The sequence below is a fragment of the Poromitra crassiceps genome (assembly GCF_964638095.1).
Source record: "Poromitra crassiceps genome assembly, chromosome: 29".
NCBI classification, from domain to species: Eukaryota; Metazoa; Chordata; class Actinopteri; order Beryciformes; family Melamphaidae; genus Poromitra; species Poromitra crassiceps.
The window spans coordinates 11847520-11868538 of record NC_139641.1 but is presented as its reverse complement, the minus strand read 5'-3'; the positions used below and the strand labels follow the sequence as shown (position 1 = coordinate 11868538).

Sequence of the window (21019 nt, the reverse complement as noted above, 5' to 3'; positions counted from 1 at the left end):
TTACTTTGAACATCCATTTGCAATGATTCTGGCTGGATATTAACTATTGTAAATTTGTCACAATGAATGCAATTTGTGCACAATGTATAAATACATTTTATTATTAATTGTTTAGGCCTAATTATTTGTAAAGTCACAACACCTTAGAGATGTGTGTAGTTCTTCATAGATTTAGCCTCTTCATTTTGCTTTCAAATGCACCAGGTTGACGAATTTCACTTTAAAATGTAGGCTACAAAATCTTCTTCCGGGGGAGAATCCCCCCGGACCCCCCTTGGGTAGCTTGCCCCCCCCCCAAGCTAGGGGCAGGCCCCCTCTGTAATTTGGGTCTGGAGCCGGGCCTGGATGTGGGGTCAGTGGGGCTCATCATGTGGGGCTTTTGAACGCAGGCTAAGCCCCTCCCACATCCAGCGCATCAGGATCCGCAGCCATTCATAAATGGCGGTGGCGTGAGGCTACGCAGCGCCGTGGCGTGCTGACAGGATACACACAGCGCGCCGCAACTGCAGGCCCGCAAAATAATAATACAGCCTGTGTGAGCGGGACACGTCATAACACTCGCACAGACAATGGCTGATGGAACATAATAGTCTATATAAACATTTAGACGCCGGTTGAGTTTCATTCCTGTCTCAACCAATAACCCCCCTCTTCCCAAACCCCCTCTCTGCTATCAAGTGCATAATCGCTCTCCAAATACAAACATCCACATTTCAAAGCGCTCTGAATGTAAAGCAGAACTCCTTTCGACCGCTGCTGTTTTGAAAATGCAATGCCACTAATAGGCAGTGTTGGGGGTAACTCATTACAAAAGTAACATATTACATGTAATATATTACTTTTAGCAGTAACTCAGTAATATAAGGTATTACAAATAGGATTTCAGTAATATACCACCAGTTACTTTGTCAAGTAACACAAGTTACAAATTGAGTTTTTTTTTTTTAAATCAAAGCACATTTAAATAAAGATACATTCATTTCCTAATCAAATTGTGTGTTATGCAAATAACCACTATAGATGACAATAACAAAGGAAAAGGATAAGATTTAGAATCTTGGATTGTTTACACTGACTTCAAGGCGGTTGACATTATATTTCGGGATGGTTCCGGGGCGGTGATGTCATTCTGCTACTACTGTTATCTTGGTGAAAGTAATGCAAAAGTAGTGTAATAAGTAACAAGTTACTCTACACAGACACAGTAATATTGTAAAGTAACATATTACTTTCAAATGAAAGTAACTAGTAATATGTAGTATATTACATTTTTAAAGTAACTTGCCCAACACTGCTAATAGGCAGTATGAGCATCCAAATGACACCGGTTTCTTTCCTATAAATCGGCACAAAATAACTGCCGTGAAATCAACATTGTCAAGGGGACCACTAATGGGCCCATAAGGATGTGAAGAGCGGTTGGAGAGTTGGGAAATGGACCTGTGTCAGGTGTCGGATGCTGATCGTTTAGGCACATTAGTATGCCATTCTGGATCGAGGAGGGAGGGCAGTTAATGCTGGGGGACGTTTGTGTGTTGAGAGTCTCCGCTCTCTCCCTGGAAACAGTCAACACCATGCCAAGAGCTGCACAGCGCTCATAATGCATTTGACAACAGCAAGAGCCTATGGCGCCACCACATTTGTCTGCTGTTGTGCAGTAATAACTGTAAGCCTGTGTTTATTGCAAGTTGTGACCAGCTTTGTTAAATTTGTTTGTACAAACACTGATTTTTTTTTGCAAACAAATTGAAAAGTCCAAAGGTATACAGTACAATCTCTCAGATTTCCTTCAAAAACATGTTTTTAGAAAGCCAACACAAATCACTTACAGTGTTTCCCACAGGATTTTGAGTATTTGTGGTGGGGGACCGCAGACCGCCTAGGGGGGTGCCCCCGCGAGATTTTTTTTAAACATTTTAAAGTCAAATGCATGAATTTGGTGTACTTTGAGAAAGCTTAAGAGCAAAATGAAAAGGCTAGATCTAAGTAAGAACATGTCATCATTACTGTGCTGTGGGTTTACAATGACAAACTAAATTTCTCCCTATAGGTCAGGGATACTCAACTTGCTTTGCCCGGGGGCCACTTTCGTGAAATGATAGAAGGCGAGGGGCCAGTTAATAAACAAACAATATACATTTTTCTGTAGCGCATTGTAGGTTTTTGGGGTGTCAGCCGGAGTTTAGGCTGACAATGTTGTGCCCACCGGATAGTTAGTTAGGTTAAGTTAGTTAGGTTAAGTACATACATAAGTGCCTGGGTAGCAAGCAGATGGCGGTATTTGACAATTTAGCAGCTAAATCATAGATTATTGAAAGATATTCCATATTCCAGACTGAAATGCTATAACAGAAGTATTGGCCAGAATGACATGAACATTTGGACACTTATTCGGCGGGTATCTTGCATGTTGCGTTCAGGTGCACTGTAAAAACTGTTTTTTTTGTCAACATCTTTTTGTGGCGGTCAAAATCCTTTTGTGGTGGCGCGCCACAAATTCCTTTATGTATGGGAAACACTGCACTATATGGTAATAAAGTGGTTGTGCATTTAATGGATTGCATATTTTGTGGATATAGAAAGGCCCAAAACAAAAAGCGGAAAAAAAGCGTTCATAAAAAACGTTCCTGTTTATTTAGTCTCGGCTCCCAGACGTTTGGTGAGCTGCGCCACCAAACGTCTGGGAATTTCACTGTCAGAAACTGTCTGTCAGAGCCCGGCGAGAACGGCCGGCAGCAGACACGCCTACATTTATTATTAGAATTTTATTTGGTAGCGGCAATGCCATTTATCATAGTTCCAATATAGAGCAAGACACCGATGTGCTGCAAAGAGAGTTTATACCTGTTGTTTATTTTACAATAATGTTTCCTACCCGGAAGTGGTCCGCTTGCTACTGTGAAGTCATCAGCAGGCTCTGTAACGTTAGCCTCGGGAGTCGGGCTTATCGCTGGGGAAAAGACCTCTAGCCGCCGGGGCCGGATGAAACACGCCCTATTAACAGGTTATGTTTGTTTCTAAGTGATTAATATGTTTCTCCGCAAACGCGGCGATGTTTTGCGAGACACCGGTTCTGCATGAGCGTCACTGCCCCCAGAAAGCAGGCCCGCCCACAACACTCATGATTGGTTCTCCGATGCAAGGCTTCCAACAGCGCCACCTAACGTTATGCAAAGATTTAAATAGTAAAATTCTCAGTCTTACAGGAGTGAAACGGATTAAGACTGAGGGCTGAGTCTACTGTTTATTCAACGCAGGCCTGATAAGATGTTCCTTTGCTCTCTACTTGAAAACTAAGAAGGCATGGTCCCACACAGTAGTGCACAGCCGGGAATAAGTTGTATTCTTTATCGGAGAGCCGTCATCGGTGCCAAAACCATGAGAACATCATCGCCGTTGAGACGTTTGGTCTGTTTGGCTCGAGCTCCACCAGGAGATTAGATAATGAGCTCTGTTGTCCATGTGTTGTCTTGAATCAACAAACGCATTTGGGAGCTCTAACGAAACAGATGCTCAATACGGCGCGGCCGATAGTTTGAGTTGATATCGATGAGACACGAGGAGGCTCGAGTGGAGTTAAGGGCCCTATAGCCAGTGAAGTTACTTACAAAATGTAATATACTACATATTACTAGTTACTTTCATTTGAAAGTAATAAGTTACTTTACAATATTACTGTCTGTGTAGAGTAACTCGTTACTTCTTACACTACTTTTGCATTACTAACTGCAGTAGCAGAATGACATCGCCGCCCCGGAACCATCCCGAAAAAGAATGTAAACCGTCTTGAAGTCAGTGTAAACAATCCAAAATTCTAAATGTTATCCCTTTCCTTTGTTATTGTCATCTATAGTGGTTATTTGCATAAAAACACACAGTTTGATTAGGAAATTATTTAAATATGTGCTTTGATTAAAAAATAGTAACTCAATTTGTAACTTGAGTTACTTGACAAAGTAACTGGTATAATATTACTGTAATCCTATAAGTAATAAGTTATATTACTGAGTTACTGCTAAAAGTAATATATTACATGTAATATGTTACTTTTGTAATGAGTTACCCCCAACCCTGCCTATAGCGCACGCTCTGCAGCCTCTGAGCTGCTGTGCTTACAGTGTAGCTCTCTGACAAATCACTAATGGAGTCAAGAGGGGGGGGGACTCCATCAATATACGACAACGCTGATTGCAGCTCCTCTCCATCCAAGCTAAACAATGTTGCCTCCTGACAAATGCAAAATCACACATCCAGAAAATTCCGTTTTTTCGTGCGAGATCCTTTTGTGGAGCTTCAGGAAGATGAACGCGAGCCAAATCGACACAAAGCGTGAGATCGGCAGACCGCTAAATCACTGATGTTATACAAGCGCTGCCCCCTGTGTTGTATACAGCCAACTGCATCTGCCGGCCAACTGCCTCTGCAACTGCTTCAGCACATGGTGAGGTTACCCACATGAATTGCTTCAGCAGAGTTGATACCCCATCGCCTATGAATGACTCTATGCATCTTGGCAGTGGTACGTGTCTAAGTCTCCTAGTAGCTTATTTAGCTGCCGACTGGAGGGAAACCAGGGTGAGATGTCTCCTAGGGCTGCTCAATTAATCGGATTTTAATCTCGATTACAATTTTGGATTCCCACAATTATGAAAACGAGATAATCGAGATAAAACCATTTTTTTTTTTTATATATTAATATTTTAGTCAGCCTATTTATTTAACTAAAAATAATAATACTTTTATTTTCATTCATGTCCTTGTTTTTCCCTTAAATTATATTTAAAGTTCACACATTTTGCAAATGCATGATGTTGCCAACGTCAATGAGTGATCACGTTAAATAATCGTGATCTCAATTATCAGTCAAAAATAATCGGGATTATGATTTTTGCCATAATCGAGCAGCCCTAATGTCGGACAAAATTTCGCAACCTAGGAGGCTTCCATGACTCGGTCTCATGCCTTGTCAGGTGACACCTCACTTGTCATACCTTCTAACATGACCTACCTTTGCTCCAAGTTGAGACAAATTGGCAGTCGGCAGCATAGCACTGTTTACGGTGCAGTTTATAATATTTCACACTGTTAATTATTCTTCTGAACCCAAGGTGGAAATTCTTTCCAGGATGAAGGCGTCAGACAGTGTAAATTTAGCCTCTCATTTTCTTAAATAGCGCCATCCACTGCCTGTCCAACATAGAGCCCACTCGTCACTGAGGGAATTGCAAGCTGGCCCAGCACCATCATCAGCATGGGACAACGTCAGAACATAGTCCGTTCCTTACGGGCGGAGTCTTATAGGCATAGGCGGAGTTTGACATTGGGGTCGTGGGGGGTTGGGCACATTTGACATACAGTGTGGCCAACTTTCAAAAGATGCTCTCACTACAAGATGGTCTTCTAGTTTCATATGATACCAATATACAGTGCACTCCTCTTATAGTGATCACCTTTGGACGGGTCAAATTGATCACTATAAGCGGATGATCATTTTAACCGATTTCTTTATTTTTCATTCAGATTACCATCTAATTGACATTTGAGAAGAAGAAGCGTCCTTGTATGGGCAAAGAATAAGGTGAATATGATTTGGTCAAGAACGGTACTGGGATGTGCAAGCCTCCTCCATGTTTACTCACAGCCATATACATGCATATCATCTGTTACATGTTGCAACATCTGTATGTCATATCCATGCATATTATCTGTTACATGTTACAACATCTGTATGTCATATCCATGCATATCATCTGTTACATGTTACAACATCTGTATGTCATATCCATGCATATCATCTGTTACATGTTACAACATCTGTATGTCATATCCATGCATATCATCTGTTACATGTTTCAACATCTGTATGTCATATTCATGCATATTATCTGTTACATGTTACAACATCTGTATGTCATATCCATGCATATCATCTGTTACATGTTGCAACATCTGTATGTCATATCCATGCATATCATCTGTTACATGTTACAACATCTGTATGTCATATCCATGCATATCATCTGTTACATGTTACAACATCTATATGTCATATCCATGCATATCATCTGTTACATGTTGCAACATCTGTATGTCATATCCATGCATATCATCTGTTACATGTTACAACATCTGTATGTCATATCCATGCATATCATCTGTTACATGTTGCAACATCTGTATGTCATATCCATGCATATCATCTGTTACATGTTACAACATCTGTATGTCATATCCATGCATATCATCTGTTACATGTTGCAACATCTGTATGTCATATCCATGCATATTATCTGTTACATGTTACAACATCTGTATGTCATATCCATGCATATCATCTGTTACATGTTACAACATCTGTATGTCATATCCATGCATATTATCTGTTACATGTTACAACATCTGTATGTCATATCCATGCATATTATCTGTTACATGTTACAACATCTGTATGTCATATCCATGCATATCATCTGTTACATGTTACAACATCTGTATGTCATATCCATGCATATCATCTGTTACATGTTGCAACATCTGTATGTCATATCCATGCATATCATCTGTTACATGTTACAACATCTGTATGTCATATCCATACATATCATGTTACATGTTTCAACATCTGTATGTCATATTCATGCATATTATCTGTTACATGTTGCAACATCTGTATGTCATATCCATACATATTATCTGTTACATGTTACAACATCTGTATGTCATATCCATACATATCATCTGTTACATGTTGCAACATCTGTATGTCATATCCATGCATATCATCTGTTACATGTTACAACATCTGTATGTCATATCCATACATATCATGTTACATGTTTCAACATCTGTATGTCATATCCATGCATATCATCTGTTACATGTTGCAACATCTGTATGTCATATCCATGCATATTATCTGTTACATGTTGCAACATCTGTATGTCATATCCATACATATTATCTGTTACATGTTGCAACATCTGTATGTCATATCCATACATATCATCTGTTACATGTTGCAACATCTGTATGTCATATCCATGCATATTATCTGTTACATGTTGCAACATCTGTATGTCATATCCATACATATCATCTGTTACATGTTGCAACATCTGTATGTCATATCCATGCATATCATCTGTTACATGTTACAACATCTGTATGTCATATCCATGCATATCATCTGTTACATGTTACAACATCTGTATGTCATATCCATGCATATCATCTGTTACATGTTGCAACATCTGTATGTCATATCCATGCATATCATCTGTTACATGTTACAACATCTGTATGTCATATCCATGCATATCATCTGTTACATGTTGCAACATCTGTATGTCATATCCATGCATATCATCTGTTACATGTTACAACATCTGTATGTCATATCCATGCATATCATCTGTTACATGTTGCAACATCTGTATGTCATATCCATGCATATCATCTGTTACATGTTGCAACATCTGTATGTCATATCCATACATATCATCTGTTACATGTTGCAACATCTGTATGTCATATCCATGCATATTATCTGTTACATGTTGCAACATCTGTATGTCATATCCATACATATCATCTGTTACATGTTGCAACATCTGTATGTCATATCCATGCATATCATCTGTTACATGTTACAACATCTGTATGTCATATCCATGCATATCATCTGTTACATGTTACAACATCTGTATGTCATATCCATGCATATCATCTGTTACATGTTGCAACATCTGTATGTCATATCCATGCATATCATCTGTTACATGTTACAACATCTGTATGTCATATCCATGCATATCATCTGTTACATGTTGCAACATCTGTATGTCATATCCATGCATATCATCTGTTACATGTTACAACATCTGTATGTCATATCCATGCATATCATCTGTTACATGTTGCAACATCTGTATGTCATATCCATGCATATCATCTGTTACATGTTGTAACATCTGTATGTCATATCCATGCATATCATCTGTTACATGTTGCAACATCTGTATGTCATATCCATGCATATCATCTGTTACATGTTGCAACATCTGTATGTCATATCCATGCATATCATCTGTTACATGTTGTAACATCTGTATGTCATATCCATGCATATCATCTGTTACATGTTGCAACATCTGTATGTCATATCCATACATATCATCTGTTACATGTTGCAACATCTGTATGTCATATCCATGCATATTATCTGTTACATGTTGCAACATCTGTATGTCATATCCATGCATATTATCTGTTACATGTTGTAACATCTGTATGTCATATCCATGCATATCATGTGTTACATGTTGCAACATCTGTATGTCATATCCATGCATATTATCTGTTACATGTTGCAACATCTGTATGTCATATCCATGCATATTATCTGTTACATGTTGCAACATCTGTATGTCATATCCATGCATATTATCTGTTACATGTTGCAACATCTGTATGTCATATCCATGCATATTATCTGTTACATGTTGTAACATCTGTATGTCATATCCATGCATATTATCTGTTACATGTTGCAACATCTGTATGTCATATCCATGCATATTATCTGTTACATGTTGCAACATCTGTATGTCATATCCATGCATATTATCTGTTACATGTTGCAACATCTGTATGTCATATCCATGCATATCATGTGTTACATGTTGCAACATCTGTATGTCATATCCATGCATATCATGTGTTACATGTTACAACATCTGTATGTCATATCCATGCATATCATCTGTTACATGTTACAACATCTGTATGTCATATCCATGCATATCATCTGTTACATGTTGCAACATCCGTATGTCATATCCATGCATATTATCTGTTACATGTTACAACATCTGTATGTCATATCCATGCATATCATCTGTTACATGTTGTAACATCTGTATGTCATATCCATGCATATCATCTGTTACATGTTGCAACATCTGTATGTCATATCCATGCATATCATCTGTTACATGTTGCAACATCTGTATGTCATATCCATGCATATCATGTGTTACATGTTGTAACATCTGTATGTCATATCCATGCATATCATCTGTTACATGTTGCAACATCTGTATGTCATATCCATGCATATTATCTGTTACATGTTACAACATCTGTATGTCATATCCATGCATATCATCTGTTACATGTTGTAACATCTGTATGTCATATCCATGCATATCATCTGTTACATGTTGCAACATCTGTATGTCATATCCATGCATATCATCTGTTACATGTTGCAACATCTGTATGTCATATCCATGCATATCATGTGTTACATGTTGTAACATCTGTATGTCATATCCATGCATATTATCTGTTACATGTTACAACATCTGTATGTCATATCCATGCATATTATCTGTTACATGTTGCAACATCTGTATGTCATATCCATGCATATCATGTGTTACATGTTGCAACATCTGTATGTCATATCCATGCATATCATCTGTTACATGTTGCAACATCCGTATGTCATATCCATGCATATTATCTGTTACATGTTACAACATCTGTATGTCATATCCATGCATATCATCTGTTACATGTTGTAACATCTGTATGTCATATCCATGCATATCATCTGTTACATGTTACAACATCTGTATGTCATATCCATGCATATCATCTGTTACATGTTACAACATCTATATGTCATATCCATGCATATCACCTGTTCCATGTTGCAACATCTGTATGTCATATCCATGCATATCATCTGTTACATGTTGCAACATCTGTATGTACAGCTGCCAACACTGCAAATACTGTTACACAACGTTGCTGCTGTGCCTGAAATCACCTAAGCGTGCCAAGGTCCAATAACGGCTTTCAATACTGCTCCTTTACAATTCACTTAGTCCTTGTAAATAAGCGAAGCTTCCAACTTTGGTTGACACCGGCATATTACACAACATAGATTGGTGTACAGAATAAGCGTGTGATACGAGAGACAAAAATATGTGCCAGATGGCACTCGCCAGCAGCAATTTATATGCAGAATAGAACAACAATAATTAGCAGAGATTAACAACTTAGCCCCTCTTTATTGGGCCTTTCGCAAAGGTTTAGCATTGTTTTTACCCCTGTTTGTTTTTATTGTTTTTATTATGTCATTTTGCTCGCTTGGTTTTATTGTTTGTATCATTTTGGGTTGCCTTTGGGTATGAAATGTGCTATATAAATGAATGCCTCTTGCCCGAATTGCCTATGCTTTGTTACTAAGACACGTTTCACAGCGAACTAACCAAGATCAATGCGTTTTTGTGTCAGTTTTCAGCCAATAAACTCTTGAGCAAACAGCTAAGATCCTTCACGCCACAGCCATAGCTGCAAATGTGTCCAAGAGTGGCTAATACGTTGCTATGAGCGTCAATAATGGCCACTGACTGGTGAGAGTGGTCATAACTTGCAGGAGAGCATGTTGGTGCATGGATGATAAGAGCCCAAACAAACATGTCAGGCCCGTGTAAAGCTTAATTTATACTTATTATAAAGTGTCACTCAGCACATGGTCGCAGACGAAAAAGAAAGTGTCGCTCATGGTGTTGCATTTATCCTCCAGAGGACGTTCGCCTCGGTTCAACGGTCACGTGACACTCGAACGCTATAAGCAGCTGCAGAGGGAACGAAATACACAGTGAAACCACCTCGGAGGCAAGATGTAACGTACTTGGCTGCAGCCGCATATAAACGACACACAACCACACAACTGAACTCACCTCCTCTCTCTCTGGGAAATGGGTCACGACGCTCTTTGTGATTTTCACGAAGTCACACATCAAGGACAGGCTGATAAAAATAGCGGAGACACGTTCATTCATTTCAATCGAGCGAAAACTAGCGGGTGGACCGCAACCAAAACAAGGAAGTCAAGCGCGTGCCGTCTATATAGCCAATCAGACTTGCGCGATATTATGACGTAGTCAGTGACACTAGACATTTCACCAGGTAGCAGACACTGCTCGCCGACACTTGAAAGTGTCGACTCAAGTCCTCATTTCTGTCGGGCGACCGTTTCAAAAGTGTCGGCAGACGAAGCATAAATTGGGCTTAAACCTCACGCTTCAAACATGTCAGGCCCGTGTAAACCTCATAGAGACAGTCCGCATGTCTGGGAACGCCCACAGAATGTTAAATGGCTGGCGCGCGAGTGGGGTAAAACCGCCGATATATCTCATGGGCTGACTCACCAAAAGACGGTGCTGCGGCTCTAAACTACATGTTTGGGGGTTCTAGAGCAGAACACAAGACGTCTGCTCAGATGTGCGTTTACTGCGGTGGTTAAATCCCCGATCGTGTCTGCCTGGGCTGGGCTATCAGCTCAATTCTAACTTTGCTGAATGGATCGAACGGGGGAATTTACCCCACCCTGACCCCGCCCCCAGGCTAACCTAGCGTCTATTGTGGGCGTTGCTAGAGCCTGTATGGGCGTTCCCAGACATGCGGACTGTCTGTCTCTATGCTTCAAACATGTCAGGCCCGTGTAAACCTCGCGCTTCGGCGATCTTCGAAACAAATAGCTGTTTTTCCAGCTCTGATCCCAGGCCCGCTCTGATGCCGGGCCAGCTCTTCAGCGCGTAACGGCCCGGGCCGTCATCCGCTTGGCTCGGAGACGGACTTTATTGTTTACATGCAGAAGAAGTGGAGAGGTTCTGTATCCTTCCGTAAGCCCGGCCAAACCAAACCCAATCAACACGTCGCGGGTCATAGACACACTGGCGGGGATGGAGGCGTGGATGTTGAGTAACGCTCCATCAGCCATCATGTTAACTGGTGAAGAAGGCGCATGGAGCTTAGCATCATCTGACATCATCCGAGTGCCCGTCATGTGATATTATTTTAAAATCGACATGCACAATTAGGGCCTATTAATAGTACTGGGCGTCGTCCGGGTGGTGCAGCGGTAGATTCCCTGCCTATCAACATGAGGGTCGCGGGTTCGAGCAAACTGTGTTACCTCCGGCTCAATCTGGGAACCCAGAGTCTATTTCTATTTGAAAAATAGACTCTGGGACAGCCCTAGCGTTTTTTCCCAGCTTCCTGTTACAGCGCGCCTCTCCTGCCACCGTCACTTCCTTTTCCGCATCCGTGCTCCGCTGTTTACAGTCTGAACAGCAACTTGCGCCGCGACTTTACAGTTATTTTCCACTGTTGTTGTGAGACGAGTTGACGTCTTCTATGCAGTGTGTTTATGCGTTAACGTTATTAGTGAATAGCCCAAACGGACGCGGAAAAGCAAAGCGGAAGTGACGAGTGATGAGTGATGAGATATACTTTATTGTCCCCGGAGGGAAATTTGTCTTGGGCATTAAAGTGCACAGAGCCGCAACCCGGCGTCCACAGTAGAGAGAACCTGTTCGGCATGTTGCACAAGCTCTATTGCATCCTGAGCAAAACAAGGAAGCCATTGAGAATTGGTGAGAAGAAAAATGTGGATCTAGCCGTCAAGGAAGTAAGTTGGAGTGTTCATCTTCCGTATATACGATCTTTTTGTGCAACACGCAACCGTGCACGTGACATAGGAGAACGGCAGGATTGGAGGGGGGGTTTCTATTTTCCCCCGTCTTGGGCGTGGCTTCTGAATGATGACGCATTACGCAGTGTCTCTATCTGTTTCCTTCTCAGTGTCTCTGTCTGTAGTGTGTGTGTGTGTGTGTGTGTGTGTGTGTGTGTGTGTGTGTGTGTGTGTGTGTGTGTGTGTGTGTGTCTGTCTGCGTTTTACCTCTCACACAGGGGGTCTTGACCACAGTGCACCTTCTCTTCTCCGTCTGTGGAGCACATGAGGGCTGTGAGGTGAGGAGGGCCTGTCCAGGTGTGTCCAGGCCGGGGCCCTGCTGCTGCTGCTGCTGCAGGGGCACGCGGAGCCTCCACTGCCAGCCCTTCTTGAAACCGCACGTCTTGTTCTTCTTCGCACAGGAACCCCAAAGGCTCCACTCGCCCAGTTCGCACTCGACAGCGGGCTGACCTGGAACGAACGGGAACGAAATACCAATTCGGTGATAGGTTTTGCCGCTCAAACGGTTCACATTTTGATTCTCAGCTTTCCTGCGTATATTACTAAATGAATGGCAGTATTTGTGGAGAGCGCAACTGTTTGAGCCCATCCTGTTGAGTTTAAAGGGAAACACCATTTTTTGGGGAAGTTTGCCACATCCCCCCCCCCCCCACATAACCAAGATACACCATGCCTTACCGGCACTGTCCGCTCAGTTTACAGTGAGCTCCAGTCGTGAAGTTAGTAATTATCGCCATAGAATGGAGGCTAATGGTACAGCTGTTAAAAATCTGCCAAAACACACATCTCACGGCGCCAAAATACATGTTGTGCTTCGGGTACTCACCACACGATGAAATATGAATCCAAAATGCACATAATTGGTCTTTTAGGAAGGAAAAGAGGTAGCCGGCACTACTTTCCAAACATGGCCGACGACCTCTTTTCCTTCCAAAAAGACAGATTATGTGCATTTTGGATTAATATTTCATCATGTGGTGAGTACACGAAGCACAACATGTATTTTGGCACAGTGAGATGTGTGTTTTGGCAGATTTTTAACAGCTGTAGGCTACCATTCGCCTCCATTCTATGTCGATAATTACTAACGTCATGACTGTAGCTCACTGTAAACTGAGCGGACAGTGCCGGTAAGGCATGGTGTATCTTGGTTATGTTGGGGGGATGTGGCAAATGAGCTAAACTTCCAAAAAAGTGGTGTATCCCTTTAATGGCAGTATTTGTGGAGAGCGCAACTGTTTGAGCGCATGCTGTTGAGTTTAAGTCATTTCCAAACTTGCAGACAATTTGAGCTCTTCGTTTTTTTGTTTAAACTTGGACTTTTCTGAAAGAAAGAAGGAAAGAAAGACCTGGAAATGTACCAAAATATGTGTGGCTAGTCCACTTTACTTAAGATAAAAGCTACTTTTCAGGGCCGTCTGGGTAGTGTAGAGGTAGAAGCATTCCCCTGCGGCGCGCCGGAGACCTGGGTTCAATTCCCGGCAGCGGTTACATCCGGCTTGGCCAGACATTCCTACAGACACAATTGGCTATATGCTGAAGCCGATGGATATGAGTCCTGGCCGCTGCAGTACTGCCTCCTCTGGTCGGTCGGTGCGCCTGTTCGGGGGAGAGGCGAACTGGGGGGAATAGCGTGACACGTTACGTCTTGCCGGTGAAACACTTCACTGAAAAAAAGCGGCTGGCGACTGCACATGTATCGGAGGAAGTCTTCGGCGGAGGGGGTGGAACTTGATCAGAAATTATAAATAAATAAATAAATAAATAAATAAATAAATAAATAAATAAATAAATAAATAGATAAATACAGATAAAAGCTACTCTTAACGAAAAAGTTCAAAAAAGTTTGAGAGGATCGTCCTGCATATTTAGCCTGGACAATTTTGAGGAACAGAAATGTCACTCCAGGTCACTCCTGCACTGAGCCAAGCTGCCTGGAGTCTGGAAAGGGTCACTTTCTTATGACAGAGAGACAACAGAGAACACTCGCTTACGATAGAGAGACAACAGAGAACACTCGCTTACGATAGAGAGACAACAGAAAACACTCGCTTACGATAGAGAGACAGCAGAAAAAGAAAGACGAACAACCTCACGAGAACGTGTAATTTCTCAAAAGTGTTGACCTGACTCTTGATCCAGGCCAGGTAGCAATTTTCTGACAAGCTGCACATAGTTGGCTGCTGTTAAGTATAAGAAAAGCTAAGTGGGTCTATATGTAACTCAATCAATATACTATATTCAATATCATAACCAGTTGGTTATGGTGTAACAAACTCTTTATCAATAGAAAAATATGAAGAATAATTTAATAGAATTGAACACCTCGGAGCTGTTTCAATGTGTGGGAGACCTCAAAATAATACTTACTGATTCACTGGATTTAATCTAATAATTTCTAATCTAATTAAAGGGATACACCACTTTTTTGGAAGTTTAGCTCATTTGCCACACCCCCCCCCCCCCCCCCCCCCACATAGCCAAGACACACCATGCCTTACCGGCACTGTCCGCTCATTTTACAGTGAGCTACAGTCGTGAAGTTAGTAATTATCGCCATAGAATGGAGGCTAATGGTACAGCTGTTAAAAATCTAAAAACATAATTGGTCTTTTTTGGAAGGAAAAGAGGTAGCCGGCTAAAACATGGCCGCCGACCTCTTTTCCTTACAAAAAGACAGATTATGTGCATTTTGGATTAATATTTCATCGTGTGGTGAGTGCCCGAAGCACAACATGTATTTTGACGCCATGGGATGTGTGTTTTGGCAGTTTCTTAACAGCTGTACCATTAGCCTCCATTCTATGGCGATAATTACTAACTTCACGACTGTAGCTCACTGTAAACTGAGCGGACAGTGCCGGTAAGGCATGGTGTATCTCGGTTATGTGGGGGGGATGTGGCAAATGAGCTAAACTTCCAAAAAAGTGGTGTACCTTTAATTTAATTTGTATGTGATGCTGAGATGTAGCTCTGAGATATGCTACTGTATGGGGCTCGAGGTTCAAAGGTCACTCACCTACACACTCCATGGTCGCGTTGACGGTGCTTAGGCCTGGAGGGCAGCTGACGTGACATCGCCCTCTGTGTGAATACAAACCCTCCTTACATTTTGTGCAAAAATTGCGATTGAAACACGCTTCACAATTTTCTATTTTACATTCTGAAAGAAATAGGGGAGACAAAAAAGAGAGGATCAAATCAGAGGATCCAATCAGTATATATAGTCACATAAATAATCACATTTTAGTATTTGTTAAATGTAATGAAATATTGTGATGGGATTTTGATTATTTCCCAAATGTATTGATATATTGATGTGTGTAATTCTATTGTTATGGATACACTCATTTATTGATGTGTGTAATTCTATAGAGACAGTCCGCATGTCTGGGAACGCCCACAAAATGTTAAACGGCTGGCGCGCGAGTGGGGTAAAACCGCCCATATATCTCATGGGCTGACTCACCAAAAGACGGTGCTGTGGCTCTAAACTGCAGGTTTGGGGGTTCTAGAGCAGAACACAAGACGTCTGCTCAGATGTGCGTTTACTGCGGTGGTTAAATCCCTGATCGTGTGTGCCTGAGCTGGGCTATCAGCTAAATTCTAACTTTGCTGAATGGATAGAACAGGGTTTTTTACCCCACCCTGACCCTGCCCCCAGCCAGGCTGAGCCAGCTAAACCAGCGTCTATGACAAGACGTGGCCTCAACCTATTGTCATTGATACTTTTTTAAAATTATTATTATGGGTTATAGTTTCTGATCTTACGCTTAGAACTGTGTGCCACTGTCGACTCGCACCCAGGGGCTACAAATGCCATTTCGATTTGTATCCATTTCGGGTGCAATATATTTCTAGTGCATTGTCCCTGTCAAATAAACAATAAAGATCAAGATAAATTCTGTCTGGCTTCGATTTTTGTTGTTGTTCTTATTCAACAAATTTGGAGTGAATCCCAAAGTAGCCAGTAGTTTCTAAATGGAATATCCGTGGCTTTTTGGCTGATGAGAGGGGTGGAACAAAACGTGTTAAAAAAGGATTCTCGAGTGGGAGGACGAGAAGAACTTTTATTTCCTCCGAGAGATTTATTAGTGATAAAAACAACGGGAGAGTCTATTTAGGAATGAATAACACTCTCCTCCTAAAAGCTGCACGCAGGCATACCACCGGCCTTGTTTTTTTGGAAGACGGGTGAATGAGTAGGTAGGTAGGTAGGTAGGTAAGTACTTTATTAATCCGTGAGGAAATTCAGGTATTCAGTATAGCAGCTCGCAGGCCAAAGACAAAATGAGACATGACATAGCACAAAAACCAACAAACATGACAAAACAGAACAATGTAGCCAGTACAAGACAGTAACATGACAGGTAGGTTTCAAGTTAAAGATTAAGAAGAGCCAATTCAAAGATTAAAAGAAAGATTTAAAAGTTACCACAATACTAAGATACAAGATACAATTGAACGGTAACTAAAATACTAAAAAATACTAGTTGTCCAAAATTGCACAGTGCCCATATCTAGTCAGATCAAATTGCACAATGCCCCTACTTAGACCACAGCAGCGTCTGAGTAGCACTCAGACCCCCCTACTGTCACTACTGGTCTGGCGGGCCCCAGCCCGCATGTCCCCATCGCCCATGAGGCACACAGTCTCACCTTATAGTCCTGCTGCGTGCCGACGATCTCCTGCCATCAACAGACTTATTAAACAGCCTGATGGCCGTGGGGACGAAGGATTTCCTGTGTCGCTCCGTCCGTGAGCGCAGGGAGATAAGCCGCCCGCTGCGGCCGCTGCTCTGAACCTCCAGGATGTGGTGAAGAGGGTGAGTGTCGTTGTCCATGATAGCCAACAGCCTGCTCATCGTGCACCTCTCCACCACAGTCCCCAGAGGGTCCAGGCTCCTCCAGACCAGTACAGACCAGCAGCAGCGGATTGAGTCAGTGGGAATCTCGAGAGGTCTCACCTCACAACTCATTAAAAACCCTGGCTCTCCAGTCAAACAAACAACTACTTAACTACCGGTACTTACTCTCAAACTGAGATAATTACATACATGGGAGAATAGGATCCAGAGTACCAAAAAGCTCCTACCTTACCTCCTCGTCCTCATTAGCTACATCTGAATTACCGCTGCCGAGACTAGAATAATGTGCGACTATAAAAACCGGTGGGCAAACATGGAATCCTAAATGATTGGGTGTGAATATTTTTTATACGGGGAACCCTTTCAGCTAGTAGACATCATTTTCTTCACATGCGCCGTCTAAAGAATGTCTACTCTGCCGCCGGTCTCTCCCCAAGGTCAGGAATGAGCTAACGCCGAATCCCTCGCTGGGATTTTAATGTTCCAACCTGCTGCTCTCAATTATGACTTTTAAGCCCTTGACAGCTAAATTTGACAGCCCTGACGTTTGTAGCACTAATGTAAGACAAATGTTGCTAACAAGACATTCTGGGATCGCCTTGAATGAAGGCAGATGATTGGATAATAACCCCAGGTTAGCCACTGAGGGCCTCCGAAAAGAATTCGCGGGCGGAGGAGAGCCAGCATATTCTGTTACAAATCAGGCAGAGTTGAAGAGTATTCAAATAATATGAAAACAATATCAGGAATTTGTTGCAAATAGATCACAGCACTCTTCCACTTACTGTTATAACTCTATTTGCCATCAGTCTCCTTTGTAACCTCATTCACATTTTCCTTCTTCTCAGCTATGAAAATGCTATAAAACTAATTAAAACGCTAAGAATAATTACAATACTGAACTGTCGGTTACACTTGAATGATAAGCTTCACATTAAATTAAAGTAAATGCAAGTCTCTTAATCCAACTGGATAGAATCTCCACTGACGTACTGCGCCATGGCTCTCCAGTTGGAAAAGCTCATGTTTATTTACAATAACCTATGATGCTCTGAATCTGTTGGCTGTAGACCTTCCTTGGGAGGGCTGTGAAAATCTGATTGTGATCAGATCTGCCTCTCGATATGAAGGGCTGCATAATAACACAGGGCCCGAATAATAGAGCAGCATCAACAATAAGGAGACAGCTGCCTGGAGCGCAAATATCAGCTCCCGTTCTCCAAAATCACAGCGGTTGAAAAAAAAAAAAAAAAAAAATCAAAGTTCTTGCATCACCGCTGAGAACTATTCTTTAGAGTTGTATCTGCTTCGGGGTTCGATCGCGGGTGTGTAAGCTTGAGAGAGAACACTATTTAACACATCTGATAGATATTATGTTATGTAGCAACGGGTCATCAAACAAAACAACTTGTATGAGGGGAAACAGTCTGTATTTTTCTTCCTGTAGCAAAATAAAATAATGACTACAAGCTGCTGGCCTTTGTGATTGTTGCCTACCAAATATCTTTACCTATATCCATCCTGAGTGAGTGGATATCATTAAACAGTTACAAAGGGCACAGGGGCAAACCGTTCTCAATCCCCGCTAATGGTTGCTATAGTGGCAGTGGTCGACCCTCAATGTGCTTAACGCAACATGATTTCACGGAACATTTAGCCGTGCAAAGACCGATCAAAGAGCGTTCTTTATGACCCGGTTACGTTCAAATGACCCATAGAGACACTGCATGAAATAGGCCACGCCCATCACGGGGGGGAAAAGCTCCGTTCATCTCCACACACCAGCGTCATTTTCCTTGAATTAAACATAGCTAAAAGCTGTTGTGCGGTGGGGCTGCGCAGAACAACAACATGTAAAAAAAAAATCGCCAGTTCAAGTTTTTTTGTACTCCTGAGCAAAACAAGGAAGGCATTGAGAATTGGCAAGAAGAAAAACTGTGGATCTAGCTGTCAAGGAAGTAAGTTGGAGTGTTCATCTTCCGTATATACGATCTTTTTGTGCAACAAGCAACCATGCACGTGACATAGGAGAACGCCAGGATTGGAGGGCGGGTTTCTGTTTTCCCCCGTCTTGGGCGTGGCTTCTGAATGATGACGCGTTACGCAGTGCCTCTATACTACCCCCCCCCCCCCCATGACAGAGACTATAGAGAGAATGCACATGATACTGCACAGGTGTATCCGTATAGAATAATGTGTAAAAGACAAATCATAACAAACGTGGATGGATGGTGGACTGGCATGAACCCTCCACACGAGAGCCAAAACAAAAAAAAACACTCAGACATCCTCTCAAAAACAGACAAACAACAGTGCATTAGAAATGTTTTCATTGGGATTTTCATCCAGTGCTGTTTTCTGCCCACAAGTAAGGGGAAACAGACCACGGAGGCTGAGCTGTTGGCAACTCCCCGGCCAAAAGCATGGGAGTGGTGCCACCAGAACCAACTGAGAAAAGTTTGGCAAGTACTGAGCATTGGGCCGCCCTCCCACCCTCCTCCGACCCGACGAGCCAAACCTGCCCACAACCGGGCCCAAAAGAGGTCAAGTTAAATATTCCGCCGGCTCATTCCACAGTTTGGCACACGATTCGCTGGCTTTTGTGTTCGGCTATTTTTATGCCCTTTCTGTGTGTTGAGGGCTAAAGATTTAGCTGGACCTGGCAAGCACACAAAGGTCTCTCGGTGTGTATCTGTGCCCTTTCTGTGTTTAGGGACTGGTAGTATGGCTAATGATTTAGCTGGACCTGGCAAGCACACAAAGATCTCTGGATGTTTAGGGACTGGTAGTATGCTGGTAGTATGGCTAATGATTTAGCTGGACCTGGCAAGTACACAAAGGTCTCTGGATGTTTAGGGATTGGTAGTGTGGCTAAAGGTTTAGCTGGACCTGGCAAGCTCACAAAGGTCTCTCGATGTGTATCTGTGCCCTTTCATGTGTTTAGGGACTGGTAGTATGGCTAAAGATTTAGCTGGACCTGGCAAGCACACAAAGGTCTCTCGGTGTGTATCTGTGCCCTTTCTGTGTTTAGGGACTGGTAGTATGGCTAATGATTTAGCTGGACCTGGCAAGCACACAAAGATCTCTGGATGTTTAGGGACTGGTAGTATGCTGGTAGTATGGCTAATGATTTAGCTGGACCTGGCAAGTACACAAAGGTCTCTGGATGTTTAGGGATTGGTAGTGTGGCTAAAGGTTTAGCTGGACCTGGCAAGCTCACAAAGGTCTCTCGATGTGTATCTGTGCCCTTTCATGTGTTTAGGGACTGGTAGTATGGCTAAAGATTTAGCTGGACCTGGCAAGCACACAAAGGTCTCTCGGTGTGTATCTGTGCCCTTTCTGTGTTTAGGGACTGGTAGTATGGCTAATGATTTAGCTGGACCTGGCAAGCACACAAAGATCTCTGGATGTTTAGGGACTGGTAGTATGCCGGTAGTATGGCTAATGATTTAGCTGGACCTGGCAAGCACACAAAGGTCTCTGGATGTTTAGGGACTGGTAGTATGCTGCTAGTATGGCTAATGATTTAGCTGGACCTGGCAAGCACACAAAGGTCTCTCGATGTGTATCTGTGCCCTTTCTGTGTTTAGGGACTGGTAGT

General features: G+C 42.2%; 1 protein-coding gene across 1 annotated transcript in view; it reads right to left on the bottom strand.

Annotated features, from left to right (window-relative positions):
* rspo1 (R-spondin 1) overlaps nucleotides 1-21019 on the bottom strand; it is a gene marked incomplete at both ends in the record, with an annotated part of 35248 nt that overhangs the window by 2661 nt on the left and 11568 nt on the right. The window contains 3 exons of the mRNA XM_083662837.1: nucleotides 11716-11805; nucleotides 12758-13000; nucleotides 15570-15713. Coding sequence (XP_083518963.1) covers nucleotides 11716-11805; nucleotides 12758-13000; nucleotides 15570-15713 — 477 coding nt within the window. The remainder of the gene's footprint in view (nucleotides 1-11715; nucleotides 11806-12757; nucleotides 13001-15569; nucleotides 15714-21019) is intronic.